Source organism: Sus scrofa, chromosome 9, assembly GCF_054392235.1.
Source record: "Sus scrofa isolate SSC_HxYL_T2T_F1_AM1 chromosome 9, Sscrofa_HxYL_maternal_Yorkshire_Landrace_v2.0, whole genome shotgun sequence".
Classification (NCBI taxonomy): Eukaryota; Metazoa; Chordata; class Mammalia; order Artiodactyla; family Suidae; genus Sus; species Sus scrofa.
In genome coordinates this window covers 112,604,086-112,629,465 of record NC_139391.1, presented here as the reverse complement: position 1 = coordinate 112,629,465, position 25,380 = coordinate 112,604,086, and the positions used below count along the sequence as shown (strand labels likewise).

Here is a 25,380-nt window from a genome sequence, read left to right as displayed (position 1 = left end):
AAAAGCTCCCTGAGGGCAGAGGGCACAGCAGAGGGACCCCTGTCCACGTGACACCTCTCTTTCACTAGCCATCAGAGGCGAGGACAGGTATGAGTAGTCAGGAGACGTGAATTTGGGCGGCAGGAAGTAGGAGGCTCCAGCCCCATTGCTGGGGTCCATTTTCTCTGTGAAGCTGGAGGAATGAGAGGCAGTGACCTGCAGGAGAATGAGATTAGAGGTGTGAGGAGCGGAGACACTGCAGTTGTCATCCAGGTTCAAGATGCTGCCTCGCACTGTGTGGAGGGACAGAAAGAAAAGGAACAGAGAGGGTTGCAGGAAGGGACCCATGGAAACTAACTCATTGTGGACAAAGCAAAAACACCAGGGGACATTTGTCTGTGCTGCTGGGTTCCCTTTCCAGCTTGCCCTGATGAACTAAAACTTATTTTCCAGAGTTCCTATTGTGGCTCAGCAATAATGAACCTGACTAGTATCCATGAGAACACATGTTTGATCCCTGGCCTCGCTTAGCCAGTTAAGGATCCAGCTTTGCCATGAGCTATGGTGTAGGTTACAAACATGACTTGGATCTGGTATTGCTATGGCTCTACTATAGGCTGGCAGCTGGATCACAGGTGCAGCCTTAAAAAGCAAAAAACAAACCAAACAAAAACACCCCACTTTTTTTCCATCTAGTGTTCAAAATGTTCAAGTTGGTGTGATCAGTTTGCTGTAGCAACATGTTCTCCACTATATCATCCAAGCCATGAATAGACATTTCAAACAGTATAATATAACTTAGATTGAATCTCAAGAAACCTAATTGCATAGCTTTTTTTCATGTAGATGATTAAACTATAGATGATTCCTCTTGAAGGATAAATTTAAAATGATGCACTTATCCCCATAATAGCTGTATGGTCTAAGCCAGCAGTTCCCAAAATGCATCTGTGAAATATTACATTTTTAATAATATTTGGATATGAGACCAAGCAGTAACATAAGTGTGGCAACACTGAGTTTTGAAAGTATCTTTCTACAAATGAACTTCTTTACAAAACAGAAAGAGACTCACAGAGGAAAAAAGCTTGTGATAACCAAAGGGAATGGAGGGGTGGGGCTAATTAGGAGTTCAGGATTAGCAGGTACCTACCACTATATATAAAATGGATAACCAACAAGGACGTACCATGTGGCACAGGAAACACACAGTAACACTCTGGAATGCACTCTCTAAGCCGTAATTTCTTAATTCATCACAAGTAGCCTAGGAAAACTCTTTCACATCTAAGACAAATTAACAAGTAAAAATATAACTAGGGAGTTCTTGTCATGGCTCAGGGGTTAACAAATCCGACTAGGATCCATGAGGTTGCAGGTTCCATCCCTGGCCTTGATCATGGTTTAAGGATCTGGCATTGCTGTGAACTGTGGTGTAGATTGCAGACGTGGCTTAGATTCCCTGTTGTTGGGAGTGACCCTAGAAAAGGCAAAAAGGCAAAAAAAGACAAAAAAATATATATATATAAGCTAAAAAGATCAAGTCTTCTGGAAGTTCCTGTCATGGCGCAGCAGAAGCAAATCCAACTAGGAGCCATGGGCTCGCAGGTTCAATCCCTTCTTTTTCAGTGGGTTAAGGATCCAGCTTTGCCGTGAGCTGTGGTGTGGGTCGTAGATGCAGCTCAGATCTGGCATTCCTGTGGCTCTGGCATAGGCCAGCAGCTGTAGCTCTGATTGGACCCCTGGCCTGGGAACCTCCATGTGCCGCAGGTGTGGCCCTAAAAAGACAAAAGACAAAATGCAAAACAAAAAAAACAAAGAAAACAAACAAAAAAAACCCCACAAGGCTTATTTTCTTTACCATAAGTCAATAAATGTAAATATTTAAATGACTATTCTTAAATGGATTGAAAATCTTAAAAGTCAGTCATAAGCAACTTAAAGGATGGAATTGAGTCTCTTCTCAATCATTATTCGCATAGATCTAATTTTTAAATAATTAGAATCTTTTGGGGTTAATAGATGCAAACTATTGCCTTTGGAGTGGATAAGCGATGAGATCCTGCTGTATAGCACTTGGAACTATATCTAGCCACTTATGCTGGAGCATGATGGAGGATAATGTGAGAAAAAAATGTATATATGTATGTGTGACTGGGTCACCTTGCTGTATAGTAGAAAATTGACAGAACACTGTAAACCAGCTATAATCAAAAAAATAAAAATCATTTAAAATTTAAAAAGAAGAAAATTAAAAAAAAAAAAGAATCTTGAGGAGTTCCCATCGTGGCTCAGTGGTTAACGAATCTCACTAGGAACCGTGAGGTTGCAGGTTCAACCCCTGGCCTTGCTCAGTGGGTTAAGGACCTGGCATTGCCCTGAGCTGTGGTGTAGGTTGCAGACTCGCCTTGGATCCCGAGTTGCTGTGGCTCTGGCATAGGCCTGCGGCTACAGCTCTGATTCAACCCCTAGCCTGGGAACCTCTATATGCCGTGGGAGCGGCCCTAGAAAAGGCAAAAAGGCAGGAAAAAAAAAAAATCTTGAACAGGAGACCGTTATGAACATAAGCATTCTTTTCTTATTATTTCATAAACTTGGTCTTATTCCCCAAATCAATTCATTGGAGAATTTCTGCAGCAAGCAGGATTTAGATGATTATCAGCTGCACAACTGTGTTGAAATGGCCTCGGGAATGGGACCTCAGGTGCTCCCCAGAGCGTGTGAAAGGCTCATAGCCAGTGTGTCTGCCATGCTGCACAACGGCGCTGTGGGTGATTATCTGTCTAATGGGCTCTCCTGAAGTGCCACCACCTGCAACAAAGGCTCTTTGGAACATGAGTGAAATGATCTAATATATTTTAGCATCTACTCCTAACAGCCAGTGTTGATATCAGTTGCTCAGTGAATTAGATACACAGAATGGTCTGTCCGTGTGTTAGAATCAGAATGTACAGTGCAGGAAGTATATAAAAAAGGGAAGCCTGGCTTGGGGATGCCAGACTGCTGCAACCAAGGTCCTAAAATATTTCTTTGTAGTCCTGGAAACACTGAAAACATGTAGGGCTGGAATGGACTCTAAACAACGCCTTTCGTCCCTACACCTTCATTTAATAATTGAGACTCTTGGGGTTCAAAACACTAAGTAACTGGTCCATTTCACTGAGCTGTAGAGCAGGATTTCTCACCTTCAGCCCTTTTGAAATTTAGGACTGGATCACGTTGTTGGGCAGAGGGCACTATCCTGTTCATTGTAGGATGTTTAGCAGCAACCCTGCCCTCTACCCATGTGATACCAGGAGCTCCCTCCCCCGCTCCCCATTGTGACATCCAAAAATGTCTCCACATTTTGCTGTACACCTGCAACTAACACAGTGTTGTAAATCAACTAGACTTCAATTTTTTTAAAAAATGCCTCCAAACTTGGTTATATGTCCCCTGGAGAGCAAAATCTCCCCCCCCCCCCCCCCCCCCGTTGAGAATCACTGCTATAGAATGACAGCCACAATGAGAGTCTGGGCTTCCTGAGTTCCCAATGGATGCTTTCTCCATGCAGGGCTGTGGCTTCGGGATGCTCAAAATCTCATGGAATAAGGGACATGGAAGGTGTGGTCCAACACCAAAGCAGGTCATCAGGAATTAAAGAAATAATGATAATAATGCTTACGTTGGAACAATTAATGACTGAAGCAATTTATTTTAAGCCTGCCATTAACTCGTTAAGTAATGGTTATTGCTAATTTATGTTTATTAAGGAGTATTTATTGAGCACTTAGAACAGTGTTCTAAGTACTTCACAGGCATTATTGTCTTTACTCCTTATAATCCCAGAAGATAGATCGTATATTTTTCACAATTAACAGATAAGGGAGTTGTGGTTTACAGAGGTAGCAAATTGGAAAGACATGAACTAAAGCTACTAATGGAATGAGGTGCTTCTCTGTCACTTCTTTTGCCTCCAACTTTCTCTTTTGTTTCTTGCAGCTTGCAAGTGTCACCCACAAGGCTCAGTAGGACCCAACTGCACCCGACTCGGAGGCCAGTGCCAGTGTAAGCCTGGTGTGACCAGCCGCTGCTGTGACACGTGCTCAATAGGAAGCTATGGTTTGGGGAATCATGGCTGTCACTGTATATAGAAAAAATCGGATGGAGAAACAGACATGTTCTCAACCTGGGAGGGTTTTTTCTCTCTTTTTTAAAATCGAAGTATAGTTGATTTATAATGTTGTGTTAGTTTCAGGTGTACAGAAAAGAGATTCAGTTATATACACACATATTCTTTTTCAAATTCTTTTCCCCTATAGATTATTGCAAGATATTGATTATAGTTCCCTGTGCTATACAGTAGGTCGTTATTGGTTATCTATTCTATATACAGTAGTATGTATATATTAATGAAAACTCCTAATTTACCCCTCCCCACACTTTAAATTTTGGTAACCATAAGTTTGTTTTCTGTCCGTGAGTCTGTCTGTGTTTTGTAAATAAGTTCATGTATATCTTTTTTTTTTTAGATTCCACATATAAGTGATATCATATGATGCTTTTCTTTCACTGTCTGGCTAGCTTCATTTAGTATGATAATCTCTAGTTCCATCCATGTTGCTGCAAATGACATTATTTCATTACTTTTTATGGCTGAGTAATATTCCATTATATATGTGTACCACAGCTTCTTTATCCATTCCTCTGTTGGTGGACATTTACGTTGCTTCCATGTCTTAGCTATTGTGAATAATGCTTCTGTGAATGTTGTGGTGCATTTATCTTTTCAAATTACAGTTTTCTTTGGATATATGCCCAGGAATAAGATTGCTAGATCATATGGCATTTCTCTTTTTAGTTTTTATTTTTTTTTTATTTTCCCACTGTACAGCAAGGGGATCAAGTTATCCTTACATGTATACATTACAATTACATTTTTTCCCCCACCCTTTGTTCTGTTGCAACATGAGTATCTAGACAAAGTTCTCAATGCCACTCAGCAGGATCTCCTTGTAAATCTATTCTAAGTTGTGTCTGATAAGCCCAAACTCCAGATCCCTCCCACTCCCTCCCTCTCCCGTCAGGTAGCCACAAGTCTTTTTTCCAAGTCCATGATTTTCTTTTCTGAGGAGATGTTCATTTGTGCTGGATATTAGATTCCAGTTATAAGTGATATCATATGGTATTTGTCTTTGTCTTTCTGGCTCATTTCACTCAGAATGAGATTCTCTAGTTCCATCCATGTTGCTGCAAATGGCATTATGTCATTCTTTTTTATGGCTGAGTAGTCTTCCATTGTGTATATATACCACATCTTCCGAATCCACTCATCTGTTGATGGACCATTTGGGTTGTTTCCATGTCCTGGCTATTGTGAGTAGTGCTGCAATGAACATGCAGGTGCATGTGTCTCTTTTAAGTAGTTTTGTCCGGATATATACGCCCAAGAGTGGGATTGCGGGGTCATGTGGAAGATACCCATGGGACCTAATCAAACTGAAAAGCTTTTGCACAGCAAAGGAAACCAAAAAGAAAACAAAAAGACAACTTTCAGATTGGGAGAAAACAGTTTCAAATGATGCAACTGACAAGGGCTTAATCTCTAGAATATATAAACAGCTGATACAACCCAACAGCAAAAAAGCCAATCAATCAATGGAAAAATCGGCAAAAGACCTGAATAGACTGTTCTCCAAAGAAGATATACAGATGGCCAACAAACACATGAAAAAATGCTCAACATCGCTGAGTATAAGAGAAATGCAAATCAAAACAACCAGGAGATACCACCTCACACCAGTCAGAATGGCCATCATTAACAAATCCACAAATAACAAGTGCTGGAGGGGGTGTGGAGAAAAGGGAACCCTCCTGCACTGCTGGTGTGAATGTAAACTGGTACAGCCACTATGGAGAACAGTTTGGAGATACCTTAGAAATCTATACATAGAACTTCCATATGACCCAGCATTTCTCTCTTAATTTTTTAAAGGAACTTCCATGCTGTTCTCCATAGTAGGTACACCAGTTTACATCAACCTGGGAGGTTTGAAGGCAGGAAAATCAGTGTAGGGAGTTTAAAAGGGGAGGAATTAGGATTCTGCCTACATTATTAACCCTGTCTGCCTATGTAGATAAAATACAGTGAACATTTTTCTGCCATATTTCATTCTTCTGTTCAGTGGGCATTGACAATGTACGGAGCTCTATTAGTAACCATGAGTGATGATAAAAATATGGTTCATGCTCTGGGAAGTTTGCAATCTGTAACAAATAGATGGACCAGGGAGGAACTGGCTGTGCAAATGCAGCTTTATCATCTGGTACATAAGTCCATTGGTTGGAAAAGCTAAGACAATGAGATTGGGAAGTCAAGAAAGGGGATAACACTGTCACCAGAATGCTACCCTTGCTGATGCTGGGCTCACAATTTACTTTGGAACTCATTTCATAAGCCACCCATTAATAAGGGCTTTGGTGGGACTTCATACACAGTTGGTAACTGAGTTCTCAGGGCTGTCACGATCAGAGTAAATAGTCCTCTGTCCACAACGTAAACCATTAGTGAAAATACTGCTCACCACAGAAATATGCCTTAGGGACTATGAAAATCTCCAGGTAGGTTGCTCCTTCTTTCAGGTAGGGGAACATACCTTTTCAGTTATGATTCAGAGAGATGACACATCTTCCTGGTCATTGCCTAGGCTTGGTTGTCTACCTACCCAGCAGATGGTGCCTCAGTCCATCATTGCTTTTGTTTTTTTTTTTATTTAAGAAAAATTATGAAGTTCTGAGGACACAAAGGGATATATACAAAAGAGAGAACATTTCTTCCATGTACCACCCTGTCAAACAAACAGGCATCATGTTTTTGTAGAAGGAAGATTGGCTGAAAGTGATGATGTACCAGGAAAGGACTGAGTCTCTATTATCCCATGTAGGGAAAACAAAAATCGGACCATCTTAAGAACAATTCTTATGTTTTATCATCTGAAAGTTTGACTCCCAAGATACAGGGAAGTTCAAGTCATTAAAACATGTTACTTGTTCAGATCCTCTGTAAGAACAATATTTATAAGACTCAGTTAAAATGGGTAAAGGATGGAGAATGTTTGAATGGACATTTTTTCCAAAGACGCACAGATAACTAACAGCTACACTGGACCTTCATTTTCACTAAAGCATTATTTACAACAGCCAAGACGTGGAAACAACCTAAGTTTCCACCGACATAAGTGTATACAGAAAATGTGATATATACCTGCAATGGAGTAATATTCAGCCGTAAAAATGACATATTGCCATTTGTGATAACACAGATAAACCTCAAGTGTGTTAAGTGAATAAGTCAAACAGAAAGACAAATACTGGATGATCTCACTTATGTGTGGAATCCAAAACAAACAAAACAAACAAACAAACAAACAAAAAAACCAAGCTCATAAATAGTGACCAGTGTTGGCCAGAAGCAGGGAGTGGGAGGTGGGCAAAATGAGTGAAGGGTGTCAAAAGGTACAAACTTCTAGGTATAAAATAAGTAAGACATGGAGATGTAACATACAGCATCATGATTATAGCTAATAATAGTGTACCATCTATTTGAAAGTTGCTAAGAGAATAGATCTTAAAAGTTCTTATCACACGGAAAAATGGCAACTGTATGTTGGGAGATATTAACTAGATTTATAGCAGTGATCATTTTTCAGTGTATACAAACATCAATCATTATGTGGTACACTGGAAACCAATATAATGTTATATGTCAGTTATATCCCAACTAGAAAAAAATGTTGTCCACCATACAGTGGTTTGGTTTGGTTTGGTTTATTTTAGGGCTGCACATGTGGCATATGGAAGTTTCCTGGCCAGGGATTGAATCTGAGCCTCACCTGTGACCTACACCACAGCTGTGGCAAGACCAGATCCTTTAACCCACTGCCTCGGGCTGGGGATCAAACCCGCTCCTCTGAGGCAACCTGAGCCACTGCAGTCAGATTCTTAACCTACTGCACCATGGCAAGAGCTCCCACGACATACCGTTGATTGAATGAATTAGCGAATTCTTACTTAACAAATGTTTACCTGGTACCCAGTGCATGCAAGGCTCTATTCTAAGCACTGGACACATTCAATTTTGCCCCTTCATTTGGTTGATACAATAAATTAGAGATTGTGAAATCAGAACCATACCTCTTTCACCAGCACACCTGGTCTACCCCAACAGGCTTCTCTTTGCTTTCCCCAGCACATCACTGCCACCCTCAAGGCTCAAAGAGTACTGTGTGCGACCAAATAACAGGTCAGTGCCCCTGCCATGGAGAAGTAGCTGGCCGCCGTTGCGATCGGTGCCTGGCAGGCTATTTTGGGTTTCCCACCTGCCGCCCCTGCCTTTGTAATGGGTTCCCAGAACTTTGTGATCCACAGACCGGGTCATGCTTCAATTGTGGAGGTTTTACAACTGGGAGAAACTGTGAAAGGTATGGCGTTCATATGCTCTTTCATTTATTGTTCATTTGTTCTGATTGCACAGGATTCTCTGAAGGGCTATTGAGCAGAAAATCAGCAGTATTTAAGTGCAGGATGACGGCTGTGGGTGGGGAGGATAAAGCATCATTTTGTCATCCTTCAAAATCTTAGCCAAGTATTATCTAATTAAATCAATAACAAGCATTTGCCTGGAACCTTGCTTTTTATATTCCTAAAATGTGGTATGTAAATTAACTGTTATTATATTGAGTTTAATGACTAAGCTGTGAAACTTTCAGTATGAAGCAAAAAAACCTTTTACAGAGCCAATGAGCATCTTCTAAAATACTGAGCGTTGAGAGTTACACTATCTTAAAGCAGAGCATATCCATCGGCTAGCGTGAGCTTTTCCTAGGAATGTCTTAATAAAAAGAAATTGCCTTGACAGATGCATCGATGGTTACTATGGAAATCCTTCTTTCAGGCCTGTCCTGCCGTCCTTGCCTGTGTCCAGACATTCCTTCAAGCAATCAGTATTTTGCCCATTCCTGTTATCAGAATCCTTGGAGCTCAGATGTAATCTGCAGTTGTCTTCTAGGTTATACAGGTATGCAGTATAGTTCGTGATGGTTTTTTCTTCTGCCCCACGTGGCTGTCTAAAAAATGATCACATGTTCATAATTTATCTGCCTTGGAGAAATGAGTGGTGCAGGTTATAAGCTCATAGTAATAAGACATGATTTAGCAAATTGCTGTTTTACTGAACAAAGAATTTGAATGATTCAAAAGCCAATGATAATTTAAAAGGCATTCCACTGAACTACAATTATTTATTTTTTATTTTTTATTTTTTTGTCTTTTTAGGGCCACTCTCATGGCATATGGAGATTCCCAGGCTAGGGGTCCAATCAGAGCTGTAGCCACTGGCCTACACCAGAGCCACAGCAACGAGGGATCCAAGCCGCGTCTGCGACCTACACCACAGCTCACAGCAACGCCGGATCCTTAACCCACTGAGCAAGACCAGGGATCGAACCTGCAACCTCATGGTTCCTAGTCGGATTCATTAACCACTGCGCCATGACGGGAACTCCCAATTTTTTAATTTATTTTTTATTATAAGTATAGTTGATTTGCAATGTTGTGCCAATTTCTAATGTACAGCAAAGTGACCCAGTCATATATATATGTACATTCTTTTTTTCATATTATCTTCTGTCATGGTCTATTCCAAGAGACTGGATATAGTTCCCTGTGCATGTAGGGCCTCACTGCTTATCCATTCTAAACGTAGTAGTTTGCATCTACCAACCCCAAACTCCCTGTCCATCCCACTCCCTCCCTAAGATTGTTTTAAACTAATGCTCTGGAAAACCAATCAAATGACTTCAAGTCAAATTAATTTCTTTTATTTTTTGTCTTTTTAGGGCTGCACTCATGGCATATGGAGGTTCCCAGGCTAGGAGTTGAATCAGAGCTGTAGCTGCTGGCCTACACCACAGCCACAGCAATTCAGGATCTGAGCCATGTCTGAGACCTAAGCCACAGTTCATGGCAACACCGGATCCTTAACCCAATGAGCGAGGCCAGGGATCAAACGTGCATCCTTATGGATGCTAGTCAGGTTTGTTTCCACTGAGCCCCTTATGACAGGAACTCCCAAATTAATTTATTTAAAATAAAAGCATGATGTTAATTAAGATATATATGTGGTTAAGTTATATGTGTGTATGTATTTATATATATAGCATGAATAATTTAAAAGTGAAAAAATCAGTCAAAAGCTTCCTTTATGTAATTTCAAATAATCATTTTACTGATATTTCATGGATATAACTAATTTTTTCAGATGTTCTTAAAGCACCATTTTGAGCATTGTACAGACACTGCATAAATTAATTCAATATTTATGTCTGACTCAATCAAACTTTATTTTGAATAGTTTAAGCATGAGTGTAAATATGTAATGCAAACCAGGAAAAAAAATGTGACATCTTCCTGATTTAATCATCCTAGAAAATTTGGCATTACTATTTTCTTCAGTGATAATTACCATCATGATAAATTACATGGCCTTTTTTACTCTTTTTTGTTACCTGTAAGGTTACACATGTCTCTAGTTAATTCTTAGAGCCTTTTCTCCACGTTCACTCTGGCTTGGTTTGTCAGATCTCAAGAACTGAGAGCATGGTTTGGTTCATTCCATTTAGAAATGGTATGAACCAGAGTTCCCATTGTGGTACAGCAGAAATGAATCCAACTCGGAACACAGCGGAAATGAATCCGACTAGGAACCATGAGGTTGCACATTCCATCCCTGGCCTTGCTCAGTGGGTTAAGGATCTGGCATTGCCGTGAGTTGTGGTGTAGGTCATAGATGTGGCTTAGATCCTGCAATGCTGTGGCTACGTCATAGGCCAGCAGCTGTAGCTCTGATTCAACCCCTAGCCTGGGAACCTCCATATGCCTAGGGTACAGCTCTAAAGAGGAAAAAAAAAAAGGTATGAACCAAAACGTGGAGGGTGGACCCATCATTTGAGGCAAGCAAAGGCAGTTGCCTTGTGTTGGAGGAGTAAGGAGTGTAGGAAAGGCGGGATGGTGCTTAATAAACACCAAGGTCTCACACATTGAGACAACTGCTCACCCCTCTTCACTTCCAGGCACATTATCTTCGGCTACTACTCTTTCACCTCTAGGACTGGGTGAGGGTGGGGGAGCTCCAGGAAGATTAAGGGACTGAGATTAGCTTTGGATCTGGAGGCATACTCGGGTGGTCCTGGTTATATAAGGACCCAGGAATCCTGCACCCATAACTGTAGTTTTTTTAAGAAAGACTAGAGTCCATTCTTCACCATAGACTTTTAAAATCCAAATCATCTTTTTATTCCCTGAATGGATGATAAATGAAAATGAATGTTTTGTTTTAATTTAGAACACTTTTTCCTTATCCATCCCAAATGTGTGACCTCCCATTATGCCCAGAGGAGCCCAGTTATCCTCTGTTTACATCACTTCCTGTGGCCTCCCCTAGCGCATGCGCGCATATGCACACATCCCCATACACACGTCACCTTCTTTCAGGTGTGCAGTGTGGAGAATGCTCTGCTGGTTTCTATGGAAATCCAAGAATTTCTGGAGCACCCTGCCGGCCGTGCGCCTGCAACAACAACATTGATGTAACTGATCCAGAGTCCTGCAGCCCAGTCACAGGGGAGTGCCTTAAATGTCTGCACAACACACAAGGGCCCAGCTGCCAGCTCTGCAAACCAGGTTACTTTGGATTGGCTCTCAATCAGACCTGTAGGAGTAAGTCTGCCAAGCTTCGGGATGGGGTGCGGGGGCGGAATAGGGCAGCTATATGGCAGCTCATAACTGTGGCGGCAACTCCAGGACTCATTTCAGTTAGGTCCATAGTGTCAGTGCCCTCAGGGATGGGCTGATGTACTGACCTCAGCTGCAAAAAATGGGTGCATTGCACCTGCAGCTTCATTGTACTCACTGGTGTTACTAGTGTGCCGTTTGTGACTGTTGCCTCCCACAGGTGCCCTAGCGGCCTCAGGGTGTTGTTTATCAGAGTGTTGACCACCAGACCCTGGGTCAGAATCACCCAGGGATGGGGGTGGGATATCACTATGCAGATTCCTGGGCTCTTCCTCAGACCAACTGACCTGAATCTATGGAAGTGAGACCCAGGAATCTGCATTGTAACCAGCTCATCAAGTGACTTGAATGAATACATAAGGGACTCGCTGTAAAAGTCTGAATTCCGGGGTGAAGAAAGTGGATAAATAAACTGCTTGTTTGGGGAAGACATTTTAATGACTTTAATTCACTCAAGTCAATGTAGTAAACAGTCTGTCTTTGGAACTTTGGTGAATGGCATGAGGAGAAAGTGAGACTTTCATTCATCCTCCTCATGAGCTCTTGGAACACGGCAATAGTCAGAACCATAGGACACTGCAGTTTGGGGAGATCAAAAACAGTTCCATGGGTTCAACCTATTTAGATTCTTTGATAAATTCTGTTCTACTGTGAGATGTTTCTTCCTTGAGCCTTTTAAAAAAATGGTACCTCCAAGTCTAGAAAGCGGTTTTCAGGATCGGTGCCTGCTAATTTTATAACGAAGGCACCTCCAAGGCTCTGTGATCCCAGGGTGCTCCTGTCATCCTGCCGGCGTGAGTCCCACGCAGTGTCCCCCTGATCGGGAAGCTTGCCTCTGTGACCCTGACACTGGCATGTGCCCTTGTCTGCCCAACGTCACAGGCCAGGCCTGTGACGATTGTGCTGATGGATACTGGAATCTGGTTCCCAGCAAAGGATGTCAGCTGTGCGATTGTGACCCCCGGACATCACGCAGTAGCCACTGCGACCAGGCAAGTGGCTTTCAACTTCCTATAGTGTCAGAATGAAATGGGGAGATGTGTTTTCTAAGTATATAAAGAATGCTTTCTGTACATGCTGCTGTTATTTAGTGTTTTTAGACAGGATTTGCCATAGACAGGCATAGAGTGTGCATTGATCAAGGAATGAAATGCACCCCAAAAATAGCACAAGGGGAGTTCTTGTTGTGGTTCAGTGGTAACAAACCCAACAAGCATCCATGAGGATGTGGGTTCAACCCCTGGCCTCTCTCAGTGGGTTAAGGATTTGTTGCCGTGAGCTGTGGTATAGGTCGCAAATGTGGCTTGGATCTGCATTGCTAGGGCTGTGGTGTAGGCTGGCAGCTATTGCTCTGATTCAGCTCCTACCCTGGTAACTTCCATATGCTGCAGGTTTGGCCCTAAACTGGACAAAAAAAGAGTGTATAAGGGTCTTAAATTAAGCTTTGCCTCCTTCGCTTTTCTCCAGACCTCTTATTGACTAAGAAAATCAGAATTCACACAGTGAAACACAGACACACTTCTCTTTCACTGTTACATACATATAAACATAGGGAAGCCCCAAGAAATCCATCATAAGTCAGAACTGGTTATCATAATGCCCATAATCTATTCATATTATCTTTTTTTTTTTACTTTTTTTCTTTATCTTTTTTTTTTTTTTAACCTGGAGTCCTTTTTCTATTCCAAGATCTCATCTGGAATGCCACTTTATGTTTAGTCACCATGTCTCCTTAGGTTCCTCTTGGTTGTGACTGCTTCTTAGGCTTTCCTTATTTTTGATGACCTTCGCAGTTTGGAGGAGGATTTTCTAAAATGTCCCTCAATTCAAATTTATCTGATGTTTTTCTCATGATAAGACTTGGACTGTGGGTTTTTGGGTTTTTTGGTTTTGTTTTTGTCTTTTTAGGGCCGCACCCACAGCATGTGGAGGTTCCCCGGCTAGGGGTCTAATCGGAGCTGTAGCCACCAGCCTACACCACAGCCACAGCCATGCGGGATCTGAGCCGCATTTGCGGCCTACACCACAGCTCACGGCAATGCCGGATCCTTAACCCACTGAGCAAGGCCAGGGATCGAACCCGCAACCTTGTGGTTCCTAGTCAGATTTGTTAACCACGGAGCCATGACGGGAACTCCGGATTGTGGGTTTTAAGAAGAAGATCGTCAGTAAGGTAAAATGCTGTTCCCATTGTATCATATGATAGGTACACACACTTTCCAAGACTTAGCCCTGCTGACCTGGATCTTGATCACCTGACTGAAGTGTTTGTCAGTTTGCTCTCCGACAAAGTGACTCCTCCTCTTCCAGCTGTCCAGTCTGTACCCCTTGAAGGGAAGTCACTCTGCAGGGAGAGTTGTGCTTTCTCTCTCTGAGGACAGAGTATCTCCATAAATTACTTGGAATTCTTCTGCACTGCAGTTCTGTCTGCTGTCCCCCATTTCTTCACTTATTCAATCACTTGTTATATCAGTGGACTCAAGGATATTTATGCGATACTTTGAGTTATAATTCAATACTCCTCAATTGTGTTATTCGAGTTCCTGCTTTAGTCATTGGGAGCTCTTTCCGTTGGCTTCTCTGTGCCTTGGATATACCCTAATGCTGTTGAGTTCAGTTATTTTAAAGTTATTTCTTACTTTTTGCCTTAAAAGATGCTCCAAGCTCATCTTGTGTATGTCCTTCCCCTGTCCTAGAATCAGCCATTTCTTTAAGGAGAATGTTAGAAAGCAAGATCTGGCCACTAGAGGACGGTGCCTATTTTGTGTGCTCCTCACGCCTGCAGCCACCACCAACAAAACACCCTGGCAGATCCCTACATAACCGCTTGGCTTCCTGTTTTGTGAGGAATTTCTGCTGCTCATGACATCACCATATTGCATGCTTCTTAGACCTTTTGGGAAGCATATTTGTAGCAGCACTTGACAAAGGCCACAGTTGGCCACTGTGGAGGCTAAGGGAAGCTTACCAAGCTGAGAGTCAGATGCTAAAGAAGGTTTAACCAAAGACCTTCTTATGATAAGAGTGTTTGTGGTTGTTTGGTCCATAGGGGATTTCATAGGGAAGTTTACTCTTTATGATCAGGGAGCACTTTCATTGAAGTATGGAAGAGACATTTGGATTTCCAGCTATTTAAATGACTACTCATAAATGACTCTATGCCAACCAAAAGGTGGTCCCTAGTGCCTTCTGACAGATCCAAGTGTGCCATCCAGTATTTTCATCAAGAGTTTAGATGGAGTTGGAGAAAACACTTATCAAACTTGCAGATATTATAGAGTTATAAATTAATGTGATCAAGATGAAAGAAGAGGAGTTCCCATCGTGGCTCAATGGTTAATGAATCCGACTAGGAACCATGAGGTTGCAGGTTCAATCCCTGGCCTTACTCAGTGGGTTAAGGATCTGGCATTGCAATGAGCTGTGGTGTAGGCAGCAAATGCAGCTCGGATCCCGAGTGGCTGTGGCTCTGGTGTAGGCCGGCATCTACAGCTCCAATTCGACCCCTAGCCTGGGAACCTCCATATGCCAGGGGAGCGGTCCTAGAAATGGCACAAAGACCAAAAAAAAAAAAAAAAAAAAAGATGAAAGAAGAGACAAGATATTCTAATAGGCTGACTTGTTGGCTGGAAACAAGAAGATGAATGTTAATGGGATAAAAGTCAAGTTTTGCATTTGGGTTTTTAAAATCCATTGCATAAATACAGAGTGGGAGTAATAACTTGGCACCAGCTCGTGTGAAAAACAGTTGGGGGATTTTCACTATGTTTCAAGTGAGCCAGTGGTGTGACTGGGCTGCCAAAAGGGGATACCCATTCAGGCTGGAATAGTGGGATTGCCGTGCCAACTTCAGGGTGGTCATTGTCCCATTGTCCTCTGTCCTGGCCAGATGGCTCCAGGAGCATTGTTGTCATTTCTGAGTACCACATTTTAAACACTATCTTGACAAACTAGTGTGTGTCCAAAGGAAAATAAGCCAGGATAGTGGGTAGAACAAAGCTATTTGGCAATGAAGTTTTAGGGGGTGGTTGGCCTAAAGAACAGAAGCATATGCACGTTGAGAATTGCCGCCTCTAGCTGGGAGATAGCCTGTAAGAAGGAAGAGAGAGACTGCCTGTTTTTTGTTTGTTTGTCTTTTTAGGACTGCACCCATAGCATATGGAAGTTCCCAGGCTAGGGGTCAAATCGAGCTATACTGCTGGTCTACACCACAGCCACAGCAATGTGGGATCCGAGCCATATCTGTGACCTACACCACAGCTCACAGCAACGCTGGATCCTTAACCCACTGAGGGAGGCCAGAGATCGAACCTGAGTCCTCATGTATACTAGTCAGGTTTGTTACCGCTGAGCCATGACAGGAACTCTCAGAGGTGGCCTGTTTTGAGCAATTTCCTTAAGACTGGTCTTAGAACAATGGGAACAAGTTACAAGGAGCAGATTCTGCATCAACATAAGAAAGCATTGCCTAGTGGGCAAAGACAATATGGAAACATGAAGTTTTCAGGGGTACCAAGCTCCCTTAACTCCTTATAATTGAGCAGAAGCTAGTGATTGCTCCAAAGATCGGTAGAAGCTTGGTAGATCCAGTCACTTTATGAATCTGGCTGCTTAGGAATTGTTGTTGAGTAAACAGATTTGGTCAGGTATAATCTAGGACCATAACAATAGTGATTTGCTCTTAATTTTTTCATCCGTTAATCTTCCAACCTCCTTGGTTTTCAGAAAAGCTAGTTAAGAATCCAGGGAAGAAAGTTCAGCCCTCTCCCCAAAACACAGTTAAATAATTGTCATTAACTGACTAAGCTTCAATTACAAAAAAAGATGTTTGGAGAAACTCCAGGTTACATTCCATAATGGAAACATTACTTGCCAAATTAATTGATGAACATTATGTCCAGGTCTTTGGTCTGTTATGGGAGAACTCCCAGAACAGTAGAGGAGAAGAATGTGGCCCATTTCCCATTCCCATGATTTGTTTTGTTTTCATTTACATCTGTGTATGGTTCCCAGTTTGGGGCCACCTGTCCCTGAACAGCTGGAAGCAGGTGGTATATTCAAGAGCCTTCAGCCAAAACACATCCTTCGTAATGTGGGGGGGGGGGGTTGCTGGCCGTGGGAATCATCCTGCCTCTGCCTTTGCACAGCTGTATGTTCTAAATCACTGGAGGAAAAACTGTTTTGTGTTCAAATGCATTATTTTTTTAGATCATAAAGCTTGTCAATTTCTCACCCATGACTGTTCTCACAGCTTACAGGCCAGTGTCCGTGTAGATGAGGCTACGGTGGGAAACGCTACAGTGAGTGTGAGGAAAATTATTATGGTGATCCCCTGGGGCGATGCATTCGTAAGTACTGGTAATTCTAAAAACGTGAGTACAGTCAACCTGGTCCTACCATAGGCTTGCTGTGAACCAGCCGAATTTGAAATTCCTTTATTTGATAGAAAATTTGCAAATGTTCATCCTAGTTTTAAAAATAATATTTTAGCCCTAGAAAAAGATTTTTTCTTCCTGTATTAAAACTTCATTATATTAAATGCTAGCCTATGCTAAAATGCTTCAAAGTCATTAAAAAAGAACAGACCTCTGAGATCATCACTTGTAGCCAATTTTATGTTATTTGGAAACGATGGTGATAAAAACAGCTACTCTGGATTAAGGTACAGGCTGGGAGATGAATCATAGGAAGCCAGCAGAGGGGATGTTTGTCCCACATGGCTTTCATAACTCTGGGCTGGTCGCACATTCACTGATTCATTTTGTTAAAAATATTCATAGAGTGTCTATTGGATACTCTAGGAAGTAAAAAAATGAAGCAAGCCCCCAACCTCATGGAGTTTGTGTTCTAGGGTCTTTCATCCCTTGTCTTGGCACTAGTTATAGGATTTAGAGCATGGCTATTCAATATGACTTTCTGCAGAGTTGGAAACATTCTGCATTTGTGCCATCCAGGGCAGGGGCCGCTAGCTGAGGGTAGCTGTTGAGCACAGATGAGGGAAAGAATTGCTTATTTTATTTCATCCCTTTAAATTTAAATAGCTACCTGTCGTTAGTAGCCACCATATTGGTCAGTGCAGATTTGGAATCTGGGTTAGTTCTAGGAGGGATTTTTAAACCTCTGTTTAAAAATCAGCTTCCAAAAGCAGTCACTCCAAAGAAGTAGATGTGATAGGCTTACCATTGTGGTCACCTCTATGTAACCACACATGGCAACTCTTCCCTCCTCTCCATTCTTTTGTAAATGTGCTCTTATGGCTTTAAAATAAAAAAAAAAATGCCTTTTTTTTCTGTCCCATTCAGATACTTAATTTTCCAAGTGGAATTGCTACTTTAAAAATGAGGAATTTGGGCTCTTGGAAAATCTGTCTTAGGGAGCCTCCATCCCTATCTTCCTCTAGTATTTCAATAGTCTATTTTATAAAATGCTTTCATCTTTTGCAGAGAAAACGTTGCCAATGGTCAGCTCAGGCCACACAACCCCCCGACCCCCAACCCACCCAGTGCTCCTGGGGAAAAGCAGGGAGTAAGGTGGGGAAGGCCCTTGGCTTCCAGCTAGGGAAGTGCACTGGGCCAGCTCCAAGGGTTCCTTCTGAGGTCTCTGGACCAAAGCGAATGTGCAGGACAGATGGTATCTATTTGAGGAACCTCATATGTGAGTCAGTTTTTATGTGTAATTGGCATTATTTTCACTGAAGCTGCCAGTGCATTTTTACATCCCTTGTTCCTTGCAGTTAGGCCAGTGACATAGGCTAGGGATTCCCTGACCTTTTGGGAATTGCAGTCACTTCAATAGCTCTCCCCATCCTCCACCTTCAGGCTTAATCAAAAACCTACTTGTTTGACGTGCATGTAGCATCAGGGTGTTTTTGTTTTTGTTTTTGTTTTTGTTTTTATTAAGAGAAAATGAATTTAAGGCTGTTTTTAGAGCAGTTTGAGGTTCACAGCAAAACTGAGAGGAAGGTACAGAGATTGCCCACACCCTTCCAGACCCCACACACGCATGGCTTGCCTTGTTATCAACATCCCCACAAGAGTGGTGCGTGTTCTTACTACTGAAGAACCTACCTGACACATCATAATCACCAAGGCTCATAGTTTACTTCAGGGCTCACTCTCGCTGTTGTCCTTTCTATGGGTTTGGACAAATGTACACTGACATGTATCCATCATTATAATATCATTCAGAGTATTTCCATGGCCCTAAAGATCCTCTGTGCTCAGCCTCCTCATCCTCACCCATCCCCAAACCTCTGGCAATAACTCATCTTTTTATTGTCTCCATAATTTGCCTTTTCAGAATATCCTATGTTTGGAATCATACAATATGTAGTCTTTTCTTTCCTTTGTAACATTTTTTTTGGCCACCCTGAGGCATATGGAGTTTTCAGACCAGGGATCAGATCTACACCACTGTGGTAACACCAGTTCCTTAACCCACTGTGCCAGGCTGGGTATCGAACCTGCCTCCTAGTGCTCCAGAGATGCCACTGATCCCGTTGCCCCACAGCAGGAACTCCAATATGTAGCCTTTTCAAACTGGCTTCTTTCACTGAGTAGTAAGCATTTAAGGTTCCTCCAGGTCTTTTTTATGGCTTATCACTCATTTCTTTTTAGTGCTGAATAATATTCCATTGTCTGGATGTGCCCCAGTCTATTCATCCATTCACCCAAGGGCTTCTCGGTTACTTCCAGGTTGGCGATTATGAGTAAAGTTGCTCTGAACATCCATGTGCAGGTGTTTATGTGGACTTGTTTTGAATTCCTTTGGGTAAATACCAAAGAGCAATTCCCCCCCACCCCAACCCTTTTTATTGAGAACAGAATGGTTTTCCATATACAATGGAAGACAGCACACCCAGGTTGGGTTTTACTAAAAAAAGTGTGGTCAGGGACCTTCTTAGAGAATCTGTGACATGCCTGGATCTCCCTGGGGGGCACTAGCAGCTGTCACAAGTATGCCATCCAGTAGATCCATATTCATCACTCAAATAGGTAAGGAACCCAGATGTGAACAACTTACCCTCACAGTAAAAGTGACACTCTAGTATTGTCCCTATAAAAACTATGAGCTGAAGGAAAAGAAGGATATTGTCTTTTACTGGCCATTGCACAGACCTCGAAAGTTCTACTGCTTTTATGTTATTTTTATTTTATAGTTTAGTTTGGTCTAGTTTAGGCTATGTAGCAGCTTGATGTGAGATGTCAGTTCCCAGACCAGGCATCAAAGCCACGCCACAGCCTTGAAAGCATGAAGTCCTAACCACTAGACCACCAGGGAACTCCCTAAACTGCCTAGCCCCCCCCCCCACCATTTATATTAATTTTTCTTATTAAAAAAGAATTTATTTACAGTGCTGTGCCAGTTTCTATGTTATAGCATAGGTACCCAGCCATACATACATATATATATACACACACATTTTTTTATTATATTATCTTCCATTATGTTCTATCCCAAAAGACTGGCTATCGTTCCCTGTGCTGTACAATAGGACCTCATTGCTTATCTATTCTAAATGTAATAGTCTTATACTAGTTTCATATGTTTACTTTTCAAATGAGAGTTGGGAAGATTCTCAGTAGAGGAAAGAACTTTATTCTTGAGCTGGACATGAGCCACAGGCCAGGTGACTGACATTCTCTGCTCCTTCTGTCCCTTTTCAGCATGGGACTGTGACAGGGAAGGTTCCCAGAAGCCTGTCTGTGACCAGGACACGGGCATGTGCCGCTGCCGAGAGGGTGTCAGCGGCCCGCGATGTGATCGTTTTGCCCGGGGTCATGGCCAGGAATTCCCTGCTTGCCTTCGATGTCACTCATGCTTTGATCAGTGGGACCACACCGTTTCTTCCCTCTCCGAAGCAGTGCAAGGGTTAATTAGGCTGGCTGCTAACCTGGGAGATAAAAGAGAGACCTTGCCTGTCTGTGAGGCCGACTTCAAAGGCCTCAGAGAGAACATGTCTAAAATAGAAAGGATTTGGAGACATCCTGTTTTCTCATCTGGGGAATTCTTAAAAGTCAAGGATTATCATGCCTCTGTTTGGTAAGATTTGCACATAAGTAATGGATAGCCAAGTTCCTGATTCACCTTAACTCCTAAAGGGCTTTAACAGCCTTCAACTTAGAAACATGTCTTTGCCAGCATTAGGGAGGTGATCGCTGTTCAGTTAACATCTAGACTGGGGATCATACCTAGTCAGGATTATGTGTGATTTTTCCAGATGCCATTGATTATAACAAAAAGGCAATTAATTGGGAAGCCCAATCCAACAGAGCTGAAACACACAAAATTGGAATTAGGGAGGTCTCTAATCAAAGAAAATTTGGGGGGGAGTTCTCGTCGTGGAGCAGCAGAAACGAATCCAACTAGGAACCCTGAAGTTGCGGGTTTGATCCCTGGATTCGCTCAGTGGGTTAAGGATCCGGCATTGCTGTGAGCTGTGGTGTAGGTTGCAGACTCAGCTCGGATACTGTGTTGCTGTGGCGTAAGCCAGCGGCTACAGCTCTGATTAGACCCCTAGCCTGGAAATGTCTATAGGCCGTGGGTGCGGCCCTAAAAAGACAAAAAGACAAAAAGACAAAAAAAAAAGAAAGAAAGAAAGAAAAGAAAAGAAAAAATTTGGAGTTCCTGTTGTGGATCATAGGGTTAAGAAACCAACATATCTGTGAGGATGCTGGTTAGATTCCCAGCCTTGCTCAGTGGGTTAAGGGTCTGGCATTGATGCCAGCTGTGGTGTAGGTCACAGAGGCAGCTCAGATGTGCTTGCCGTGTCTGTGGTATAGGCCTGCAGCTGCAGCTCCAATTTGACCCCTGGCCTAGAGTACTGCCACATGCCTCTGGTATGGCCATTAAAAAAAAAAATTTTTTTTTCAAGCGTATGCTTAGGGAAATTTGCTAAATGTTCCCAAATCCTGTTGTTGTTTACAAGTCCATGCATTGCTGTGAATCACATAATGAGTAAGATAATTCTTTCAAAAAGAAATATCATTTTTATTATATATTATTGAATTTTTCTTTGCATCAAACATTTCTGGAGATTATGTTGATTGCTTGGGCCAGGAGTCAGCAAACCATGGCCCACAGGGGAGATCTGACCCACTACATTTTTTGTCAATCAAGATTTGTTGAAGCACAGCCACACCCATTATTTACATATCATCTGTGGCTGTTGTCCCTCAACAATGATAAAGCTGAGCAGTTGTGACAGGGATGTGGGCCCCCCAGGCCTAAAATATTTACCCTCTGGCCCTTTACAGAAAAAGTTTGTTGACCTGCTCTGGGCAAAATGAGGATGAGTTGAGTATAGTTAACACACTTCTAGGAGCACACAGACTACTGAGACACCAAAAAGACTATAGTTCTATAGTAAAAATATCCCCCCTCCTCCATAAAAATCTTCTGGATTAAGGCATAGTTGAAGCCACAGAGATTTATGTTACATAGAACACAAGTGTAAATATCAGGCCATGCGTTATCAACAGGCAAAAATCTCAAAAGTATATGGTAATTGCTTAAAAGTTACACAAGGAAGATTATACAGCTCACCTGGATAGTTCAGAGGAAGGACCACCTGCATCACAAGCAGAGCTATCGGGCTCAGCAAGGTCATGTGGCCAAGTCCAGCTGGCAGTTGAGAGCAGGCACTCCTATACACTGGTAAGGATCGTGACCCTGCAGGAATGGGGCCCTGAGTTCGCAGACCCCTCACTTTTTAAGTGCTGTCAGACAACTAGATTTTTATGGAACTGTCCTCTCTTTAAAACATAGGCAGCTGGAGTTCCTGTCGTGGCTCAGCAGAAACAAATCTGACTAGTATCTATGAGGATGCAGGTTCGATCCCTGGCCTTGCTCAGTGGGTTAAGGATCTGGTATTGCCATGAGCCGTGGTGTAGGTCACAGACATGGCTCAGATCCCACATTGCTGTAGCTGTGGCGTAGGCTGGCAGCTACAGTGCCAATTGGACCCCTAGCCTGGAAAGCTCCTTATGCCAGGGGTGCAGGCCTAAAGAGACAAAAAGATGAATAAATAAATAAATAAATAAAATACAGGCAGCTAATCTAAAAGCACTTTTAAAAAGCTCTGTATAAGTCAAAGCAACACATCTGAGAGTAAATGAGCTTTGGTCCCAGGACCACTGGTGTGTGGTTATAGAAAATGGCAAAGTTGAACTGAGCAAGCAGAAGGAGCCAGTCCACAGTGGGTGTTCTAGACAAGGAGACTGCAAGTGTTGGTAGTAGAACCAGAGAGAAGAAAGCAGGAGGAGCAAGATTCCCAGGGCCAGGCCTGAAGTGATGAGGAAAGCCTGCCCCCTCCTGGTCCACCTGCTGAACTGCAATTCTTCTGTTAGAGACACCCAGACCCCACCCTCTCTCTGAATCCTTCACTGACCTCCTTGGAGAAGGGATGTGTTTCCTTCTCTATCTTCCCACATCTTGGTGGCTTATCTGCCATGGCCTCACTGAGGGACCCCTGGGGACAGCTGCCTTCTCTGTGCTTATATTCTCTAGGCTTGGTTTAGTTAAATAATAAGTATTTGCTGGGTCAATTACAAATCAAAGGGGAGAGGGAGACAGAGAACCCAGGATGTCATGAGCATAGATTCAAAAGTCAGACTGCTGTGATTCAAATCCACTTCTGTGTGGCCTCAGGCAAGTTGTTTCATTTCTCCAAACTTCATCAAAAAGAGGGATAAATTCTCTCTTTCACAGGATTCTTCTGACAGTTACTCAAGACAAGCCACTTAGCATGATGTCTGGCACAAAGCAAGTGCCTAAGGAGTACCAATTATAATAGTAGTAATTACTATTATTATTATTATTGGCCTGAAGAATTACAGTCCTGACTGTTGGAGCCTGAAGGAAAAGTACGTAGATTAGAAGGGAGAGTTAGAGCAGAAAATGCTAGGAAGCATGAGTTAATGCTTTGCACTTGTGCCAAGATACATTAGTCCCATAAATTTGTGTTGTAACTTCCCTGGACTGTGCTTTTCAAGATTTGCACCCAATTTCCCCCATGGTGAGGGATTTACCAATTATTCACCTGCACCAACTGTGTGTGTCGAACCCAGCCAACTGAAGTGGGACGAAGGTGGCACCATCAAAGAAGGTGATGGAAAAAGAACTCACCCAGAAGTACGCTTGCCAACGAGGAAGCTTCCTGTCACTTGTAGAAATTCAGAGTTAAGACCCTGTACAGAAGTGGCACTGAAAGGAACCTTACTGGGAACAGATTTATCCTGAATGAAGAACTGATTTTACCCTTGCCTGAGTGAGAGAGTCTGTGTTAAAAGTCTAATATAGGTTGGCTCTCATAGACTGACTTTTTTTTTTTTACTTTTTTAGAGCCGTCCCTACAGCATATGGAATTTCTCAGGCTAGAGGTCAAATCTGAGCTACAGCTGAGGCTATACCACATCCATAGCAATGTGGGATCCGAACCACATCTGTGACCTACATCACAGCTTGTGACACTATCCTTAACCCACTGAGCAAGGCCAGGGATCGAACCCGCAACCTCATGGATATTGGCCAGATTCTTAACCTGCTGAACAACAACAGGAACTCCCTTGTAGACTGATTTAAATAAGCCACATCTAAATACGTGTTTTCAAAAACCCAAAGCAAAAGGAGACAGAGTATAAACAGTTGAATGGAAAGATTCAAAAACCTTTATTCTACTGGAGCCTGTATGCTGATCATATTTTAAATAAGTGCTGAGATACTCCAGGAAGCTGAATTAACAAGAAAGAGAGGAGCCATAAACAAAATCATGAACTATCACATGAAAAATTAGGGGGAAAATCCGTCTTAAGTATGAGGATTCCTGATAATGAGGGCAATTTCTTTACGTGTTTGTTGGGTTTTTTTTTTTACCCATCTGTCAAATGTAGTACAAGCTTCACTGCATTTACTCTCATTTTCCCCAAAGGAAACAAATCATGCAGCTAAACGAGCAGCTGAAAACAGTGTATGAATTTCAAGATCTGAAAGAAAGAGCAGTAAGATGAGTAATGAAGCAGACCTCTTACTTGAAGATCTTCAGGAAGAAATTGATTTGCACTCCAATGCCCAGAATGCAAGCATCATGGCTAAGAGAAAAAATGTACCTCAACTATCTGTTTCTGGACAGAAGTTGATGAAATCCATAGCGCATTCCATTAGTGAGTCACCCTGTGCTTATTGCCTCAGCACCTGAGCACTTTACAAAATCAAAACACACCCATTAAAAGTATTATTTGTGCATGACTATTTCAACTTTTTAAACATCGGAGAGCCTGGATAGCATTTGTTCAAAATAACACTAACAATGTCTGATACTAAACGAACACTAAAACCCAAAGTGTTCTTTTTAAAATTTTCTCATTTATTTTTATTGAAGTATAGTTGATTTACAATGTTAATTTCTGCTGTATGGTAAAGTGGTTCAGTCATACACACACACACACACACACACACACACACACACATACACACACACACCATTCTTTTTTCAATATTCCTTTCCATTATGCTTTATCACACGATATTGAATATTGTTCCCTGTACTATATAGTAAAGCCTTGTTGTTTATCC

General features: G+C 42.2%; 1 protein-coding gene across 1 annotated transcript in view; it reads left to right on the top strand.

Moving 5' to 3' along the window:
- The window catches only part of LAMB4 (laminin subunit beta 4), a 149,355-nt gene that overhangs the window by 95,495 nt on the left and 28,480 nt on the right, over positions 1-25,380 (top strand). The window contains 11 exon segments of the mRNA XM_084977505.1: positions 2,572-2,750; positions 3,961-4,104; positions 8,207-8,438; positions 8,876-8,906; positions 8,908-9,034; positions 11,509-11,733; positions 12,580-12,800; positions 17,060-17,156; positions 20,475-20,850; positions 24,737-24,798; positions 24,801-24,891. Coding sequence (XP_084833631.1) covers positions 2,572-2,750; positions 3,961-4,104; positions 8,207-8,438; positions 8,876-8,906; positions 8,908-9,034; positions 11,509-11,733; positions 12,580-12,800; positions 17,060-17,156; positions 20,475-20,850; positions 24,737-24,798; positions 24,801-24,891 — 1,785 coding nt within the window.